Genomic DNA, 8405 nt, shown 5'->3' with positions numbered 1-8405 from the left:
TTACCGGACAGTCCAAACAATTAAAAGACGTTCTGGTAAATTTCTTTTCTTTCCGTATATAATCAGACAATTAAAAAGAAATTCTTTTCCTAAAATCATTTTTACAGAAATAAATTATTGTTAAGAACAAATGGAGGACAAATATAATTGGTGTATAATTGGTTGTGGGGCCAATGGTGGAAAAGGGTATGGAATATATTGGGAATTTTCCATGGAGCAAACTCGCTGCATGAGGGCAAGAAGACAACTCAACGATCAGAGCGCTCTCTCATTTTCTTTTTAAGAAAATAATAATTTCCAAAAAAAAAAAAATGAAAAAATAAAGAATCTATAAATAATATTCTTTTGTAAGAAATAGAACTGCTCCGCCTACCTACCGAGAGGTTGATTACCTTTCTTTCCTTCTCTACAAAACAAATTTGTTATTTTCCTCCCTCTTTCTTTTTCTTTTTATTTTTCTATATTGTCTCTAACCAGTAAATAAAATAATACTTATATAATGACATGTTTTCCTCTGATCTTATCTTCTCTCATGAAAAGAAGACGCAAGTCTCTCCAAATTAAATATTGATTTTTGTGGTAACGATTGCAGAATCTTTTTATGATAATACCTGGTTGATTTTGTTGATTTTTTTTTCTTTTGGGGGAGGAGGAAGGGTTTTGTCAAGAAATTAGGTTAAAAATTTGATGTCGCCAGCTGCAGTTGAGAGGGCAATGCCGGAATCGGCATGTTTGAAATCGAGCGATGAGAGTTATCGACGTCGGTTTGAAAATCTTAGAGGGGTACAGTGGCGCATAGATCTCGGAATTCTGCCTTCTTCTTCTTCCTCTACAATTGATGATCTTCGCAAAGTCACTGCCGATTCTCGCAGGAGGTACCCTTTTATTGTTCTACTGCATTTTCCCACTCTTTTTCTTTGGGTTAAAATGGACTCAGTTGGTAATTCTTCAGTCAATTTAATTAATTAATTAATTTTTGTTTATTTGTTTCCAAAATACAAAAAGAAAAACAAAAGACTTTGTGGGTGATTTTTAAATGGGATTTTTCAGGGTTTAATCAGATAGGGATTTTGATTAATTTTCTTTCCCAATTAAATGCTTTCTTTCCTTTCCTTGTTTTTTAATTTTTTAGTTGGTTTATTTATTACTTTTGGATTCCACTATTTTGCAAATTTAGATTAACTCAAGTCCTAGCAATCAGTTTCCACTCTTATTCGGATATAGGCATGACTGGCAAAGAACAATGAATTTTATTTTCTTTCCATAATGCATAAATCAAGATAAAATTGTTAACTACAGATATGCTGGTTTGAGAAGGCGCCTTCTGGTTGATCCAAATATTTCAAAGGATGGAAGTAATTCTCCTGATCTTGCTATAGACAATCCATTATCTCAAAACCCAGGTACAAAATCTTTTTTTTTTCTTTTTTGGTATTTTATACAATTGTGCAATGAGGATTTCAAGCATTTGTTGTTTGTTGTTGAAAGGAATGAGGATATTGATTGCCTATTCTAATTTATGTTCACTTACCCTTTCTTTGTTGGACTATTATAAAAAAGAAAGAGGACATGGAAAGAAACGAAAGGAAAAATAACAGAAATTAGATTTCATTTCCATTACGAAGGCTGTTTATTCTAAGGATTTAATAGAAGGAAAATATTAGACATTTTTATCTTCAAATGTTGCGCTTACTTTTGTAGAATTAAGGGCGTAAAAAAATTTTAAGAAGTTATAGCTACAACCTTTTTATTTTCTCTCTATTTCCCCTTATTTCGACCCAATGCTTTTCTTCCCTTTCCACTTCCATTGTACCAAAAAGAGCATTAACATGGTAATCAAGTTCGTTATAGTGATATACATAATTCAATCGGACTGTGTGTTGACTATGATATAAATGGAACATGCAGATAGCACCTGGGGACGTTTCTTTCGGAATGCTGAACTGGAGAAAACAGTTGACCAGGATTTATCACGATTATATCCCGAACATGGGAGCTATTTCCAGACTCCTGGTTGTCAGGGAATGTTAAGAAGGATTTTGCTATTATGGTGCCTTAGACATCCTGAGTGTGGATATAGACAAGGTAATGTGAAAATAATCCATATTATGTTTCTTTTCTTTTAGTTTCATCTTTAAGCTAACCGGCAAAATATATTAATATGCTATTTGTGAGTGACTTCAAAGGGAGCATTTGCATTACACCAACTGTGAATCAGTGATCTTTACCATGGTTTTCTAATGTTCATTTCAGGAATATATCTTATGATAGTTTTTTTCTCTAAGGAAAGGTTAATGTATGTTTATCTTTCTGATTGTGTATTAGGTATGCATGAACTTTTGGCTCCTTTATTATACGTTCTTCATGTTGATGTTGTGCGTCTCTCTGAAGTGCGAAAACAGTATGAAGACCATTTCACTGACAGATTTGATGGCTTATCATTCCACGAGAGCGATCTTATATACAATTTTGATTTCAAGAAGTATTTGGATTCAATGGAAGATGAGATTGGTTCTCACGGTAATGCCACCAAGCTTAGGAGTCTTGATGAACTTGAACCTCAGATTCAAACAATTGTTTTGCTAAGTGATGCTTATGGGGCTGAAGGTGAATTGGGAATTGTCTTGTCAGATAAATTTATGGAACATGATGCTTACTGTATGTTTGATGCTTTGATGAATGGGACTCCTGGTGCAGTTGCCATGACAGACTTTTTCTCTCTATCCGCTGCAAGTGGTTCTCATTCTGGGTTACCTCCTGTCATTGAAGCTTCTGCTGCATTATACCATTTGCTGTCTGTTGTTGATTCATCTTTACATAGCCACCTTGTTGAACTTGGTGTTGAACCCCAGTATTTTGCACTTCGCTGGTTGCGAGTTTTATTTGGACGGGAATTTATACTTAAAAACCTCTTATTAATATGGGATGAAATATTTGCAGCTGATAACAATAAATTAGACAAAGGTTCTGAAGATGCTGCAAGTTCTAGTTTTGGTATTTTTAGTTCACAACGGGGAGCATTGATCTCAGCTGTTGCAGTTTCTATGATACTTCATCTGAGATCTTCGTTGCTTGCTACTGAGAATGCTACTACCTGTCTTCAGAGACTATTGAATTTTCCAGAGAATATAGATCTGAGAAAACTTATAGATAAAGCTAAGTCTTTGCAGACTCTTGCATTGGAGGCTAGTATCTCATCCTTTTCTCCTCCTTTTGGTGGGACTTATAACCATTCTAAATCAATGGTGGTTAGAGGTCATACTCTTTCGTCCGATTCTATTTCTCCAAAAACACCTCTAACCATGGTGCCTGACAGCTATTGGGAAGAGAAGTGGAGAGTTTTGCACAAAGCAGAAGAACAAAAGCATAGAACAGGAAAACAAAATTCAACTCCAAAAAAAGGATGGTCAGAAAAAGTAAGACTGACTCTATCTAGAACAGCATCTGACCCATCTCCAGCAAAAGTTGGGAATGGTAAAAGGGTCCAGAAGCCATCTGTCAGGCGCCGTCTACTTGAAGATTTATCTCGTGAACTTGGCTTTGATGATGATACTGAGAAAGCAGACTGTTCTGAAGTTTCAGACCAGAATGACAATATCTGTGCGGAAGTTGAAGGTGAGGATCGAGATGGTGTTTGTAAGGACTTTACAGGTGAAGGAAGATGCTCAAGTGGAAACACTGGCAGTGAGGAAAATTCATCTTTATTCTCAGATCCATCTAGTCCCCTTAGTGGTGCTGACAATCATGAGCATGACTCAGAGAAAAGCAGCATTGCATCAAATTCTTCCATTGATGAAACAGATGATCATCCTAAGACTTTCCAAGAAGATGCAACTCTTCCTATTTCCCATCTCCCTGATGATGCCCCTCTAGATTCAGGGAGCAACAATGAGGCGACTGGAAAATCTGTTGTAGGTACAAAGGAGCGAAAACTTCTTTCAGGTAAGTTCCAGTGGTTTTGGAAGTTTGGGCGGAGTACTGTTGATGAGGAGACATCTGAAGGAGGGCGCGGAGCAGTTGAGTCTACAAATTCTGCCAGTGATGCTGGTAGTCAGAGCAGTACAATATGCACTTCTGCTGATGGATCTAGCAATTTGTATACTAGTGGAAAAGGAGATGTTTTGGATCAGAATGTCATGGGTACACTGAGGAATCTTGGCCATTCAATGCTTGAACATATTCAGGTGTGTATTGATTTTTGTTGCTTTAAAGTTAATTGAAATGCAAGCATCTAACATAAATAAGACCTGGTTTTGGAGTTTTCATAGGCGAAATGCAGACTTTTTTTATAGAGTTGAGTTGTTTTGAATCTTAATATATTTAATTTGGTCAAAGTATGGCTAATAATAATCTGAGGAGAAGTATGGCAAGGATATGATAAAATACTAAATGATGTAAAATTCACATATGTCATGCACAGCAATACGGCTTTAGAAATTTTGGTGTTCTTTAATTCTTTCCAACTTTCTTTTTTCCCTTCTAGTGATAGGTGTTTCAGATTAATTATTTTCTGGCATCCTTCATTGGAATTATTGGAAACCCTTTTTCCCTACATCTCAAAGCAAATCTGGTGATATAAGTTCCTTTCATGGCATGAGCTATGCTGACTCTTCTACTTGTGTTGCAGGTAATAGAGTCTGTTTTCCAGCAAGACAGGGTTCAGATGGGGTCACTGGAGAATTTCTCCAAAAATGTTATAGTTGGTAAAGGACAAGTTACAGCTGTAACAGCCCTTAAGGAGCTTCGCAAAATCAGCAATCTTTTATCTGAAATGTGAGTTGAGCTTATATACCTGTATATACTTTTTTGTTTGTGATTATTAGTATTCTTTTAGTGCAAATTAAAGTAAGTTTCTTATCTCTCCTGTTCTTCTGGAGAGTCGTAATATTCAGCCAGAGATACATGTAAATATGAGTGTCGATAGCTTATTATAACTGAATCCCTTGTGATGCCATAATTTGAGCGTTTCGCTCTGCTTTAGTGTATTTGTATTGAACTGAAGTAATCAATATAAATAATTTTTGTTTTCTGTTAGGGCTCAATCCAACTCTTTTTTTTTTTTCCTTTAGTGTGTTTTCACTTCTGAAATAAGTCTTTTAATTTTGAGAATTTTAGGGTCGCACTGCCACTAAATGTACCGGTATTTCAGTTGTTTATTTTGCTTAAAAGTAATCACAGCCGTTTATTTGGTGACTGAGAAAACGTTTCCATCATGTCACATTCTATGCATCTTTACATCTACTCTCGTATGACAAGAAAAAAATGTTAGCGTATTTTATATTCTCAAAAAGCAAAAAACTGAATTATCACATGCATATAAAATATGCTATAAGCCTGCAAGGAAAGGGAAGGTAATCTAAACCTAAAGCTGCGTTTGGATGTGATTAAATCTTAAGAAAAGAAAATGTACGGTCTAAAAAGAGAACTTTGAATGCATTATAATTTATTGTCTAACATTAAATTTTACTTGCATAATTATAATAAATGTATAATACTAATATGAAAATATGCTTAAATATTTCTGTTATTTATAAATTCAAATAAATAGAAAAATTGAATATTTATTAATTTAAAATGTAATGGTATTAAAATTATGTTTGAGCATTTTAAATTTAGAATTGAAAAATTGTGATATTTTCAACCATTCTGTTTCGTGAGTGTAAATTATATATACTTAATAATAACCACTATTGAAAATAAAATTAAAAAAGTAATATATTTAATTAGATTATTGAGAACACTCAATTAATTAATGGAGTTTCGCACACTAAGGTATGAATTCTAGAACACAAAGACAGATGCAATCCCACACATGTAAAAGGGAATTTTAAATACTTCAATGAACATCTGATCGAGAGCCGCCCTACGGGTCTTGAAATAACAAGATATTAGTAGTGGCCCTAGGTATGAAATTAACCTATCAAAGTAATTTATTTTGAATTCCTAGTATGGAAAAATTAAAGCGAAAGAGATATAGGTGGAATGAAGCTTAATGGGCATAAAAGAACTACGAAACTTTTTAGAAATATTTTAAAATCAATAAAAAAATTATTTTTACTGTATAAATTTTTTTAAAGAATATATTTTTTTTTTCAAAAAGACTGGTTTTTTCAGTTGTTTTTTTACTTATTTTTTAGTTTTTTTTGGTTGTTCTTTAGTTATTTTTTTGATTATTTTATCAAAAAAATCTAAAAACAAACAACATCACAATTTAAAAAATTAAAATAACCATCTATTTATTATTTTAACACAGTAAAAATGAAAAAAACTTACATAAATTTGTTAAAAAAACGGATATTTTTATTATTTTTCCTTAAAACTAATTTCTTAGCTTTTTTAATAGTCTAAATGTACATTTTAATAATATAGAATATTGAAAGAAAATGTCAGCCATTAGTACAATAATAGGAATTTACTCACACTACTTTGTATTTAAATAAAACTTATATATTATATATAATTTTATTTATAATAATATTAGTATAAAATATAAGTTTACTTCTATCTTTATGATATTTCTATTTATATCTATATTAGTCATTTATATAATTTTGTGAAGTTCTTATACTTATTATATAATAAGGCAAATAAACATGAAAACCATATATATTTATCAACTTTAATTTTGTATTTATTTCATTGTACTAATGAGTTCTGATTCGTACCTAGATTGTTAGAAATCTTACTATTTAGTTATTTATTTATTTATTATTTTTTTAATAACACATATATCTATAGTGGCTATAACAATTATTATACTTATAATATTTTTTATTTAAATATAATAATCTTATATTTAAATAAGTCATTAATTTTTGTTCTATTCGTTAGTAGTATTTAAGATCACATTTAAATCTTTTAAATATTTTTAATAATTGCCATTTTCATGAATATGCTACATGATATTTTCTCATTGAAAAATAACATAATATGACTTCATAAAATTTTTTTACATGGATTTTCATGATAAAACTTGGCCTTTGAGTTCAATAGTACAATGAAGGCCCATTAAATTAATCGAGTTTCAAAAATTACAGTAAGAAAATATAACATATAAGTATCAGTTCTAGGACTTTAGGATATATGGAATCCAACATTAATTGAAGATAGTTCAAGACACTATACTTCTCCACTCTATGATCAAGGATATATATACATAGGCCTTGGAATAATTTGATGTTGCAGTATTGGACATGTGTATAAAGAGAAGCTATGAAAGTATATGAGCGGTAACCCTTGAGTCGAGAAATTGGACACTAAAGTGAAAGGGAAATACAAACATGGTAGGAATATGAAAATGCACTTAAGTATTTTTTCACTTATAATTTTAAATATATTGAAAAGCTCTAATTGTTTTTAATTAATTTAAGACCTAACAGAGCATTTTAAATTTACAATTGATATTTTCATCCATCCCGTTTTTGTGGCCTATTTAGTTTTTTATTAGCATAAATTACATTTACATACCTAATAATAAGCGGTACTAAAACAACATTACACTTGATTATTCAAAAGAGTCAATAAATTAATCAATTTCCAATACCAGAAAGAAACCGCACACCAATATATCAATTTTGGGACACCAAGATAAATGCAATCATACGATTATAAGCTTATTTAGGACACTTTAATGAACATATGACTGAGAAGCGATGCTATAGATGGGCCTTGAAATAACCTGATGTTAGTGTTGGCCGTAGGTATCAAGTTAACATAACAAAGTATCTTAGTTATGACACTTAGTAGGAGATATTGGACACCTAATTCAAAGGGAAAGGGAGACTGGTGGTAAGAGGTTGAGGATATATATGTTGAATTTGTAGAAGTGGATTAGTGGGCATAATATATATTGGCTTAGTTTTTCTATTAGTGTAAATGGCATTTACAACATCAAAAACCACAAACAAATCACATATGCATATATAATCTTAGCACATTTCAAACACATCACAGTGAAGAGGCATTTCTTGAAAATAAAGTATACTTTTACTTGCTCAAAGGTATTGGATGAATGCTCTTTTTAATATTAAAATGAAACTATATCAGGTTGTCCTATAATTTTGAAATATAAGTAATGTGTAATCGATAAAATTAGTTCTATCAATATTTGTGCTCGTCAAGGAAAAGCCAAGATCTTTAATTAACATTATATATTGATAATTAGGCGAACTAAAAGCTAAAATATTCCTGTTGTTGAATTATAAAATCATCACATGTAAAATCTAATACAAACAACCTACTTTTGATAATTATACTTCAAATCTGTAAACCAATTAAATTTATTTTGAAATAAGTTCCAATCTAAAATTTAATAAGCTTAAAATAACAACTTTAAGTGGCTCTTACTTAACTATCTTATATAATTAGGATGACCATACTTATGATTATATGAAGGCAGAGGCATG

The 8405-nt window shown here is 31.5% G+C and overlaps 1 protein-coding gene across 1 annotated transcript; it reads left to right on the top strand.

The window, feature by feature from the left end:
- Nucleotides 1-258: 258 nt before the first annotated feature.
- LOC8262538 lies at nucleotides 259-5034 on the top strand. Its single transcript, XM_002527761.4, has 5 exons — nucleotides 259-875; nucleotides 1300-1403; nucleotides 1909-2085; nucleotides 2326-4184; nucleotides 4628-5034. The coding sequence occupies exons 1-5, from the start codon at nucleotides 688-690 to the stop codon at nucleotides 4775-4777; spliced, it is 2478 nt and encodes an 825-aa protein (XP_002527807.1). The 5' UTR covers nucleotides 259-687; the 3' UTR covers nucleotides 4778-5034.
- Nucleotides 5035-8405: the final 3371 nt, after the last annotated feature.

This window comes from Ricinus communis, chromosome 3 (assembly GCF_019578655.1).
Source record: "Ricinus communis isolate WT05 ecotype wild-type chromosome 3, ASM1957865v1, whole genome shotgun sequence".
In the NCBI taxonomy this organism is placed as follows: domain Eukaryota; kingdom Viridiplantae; phylum Streptophyta; class Magnoliopsida; order Malpighiales; family Euphorbiaceae; genus Ricinus; species Ricinus communis.
Note: the sequence above shows the minus strand (reverse complement) of the source record. Positions and strands in the feature narration are given on the sequence as shown.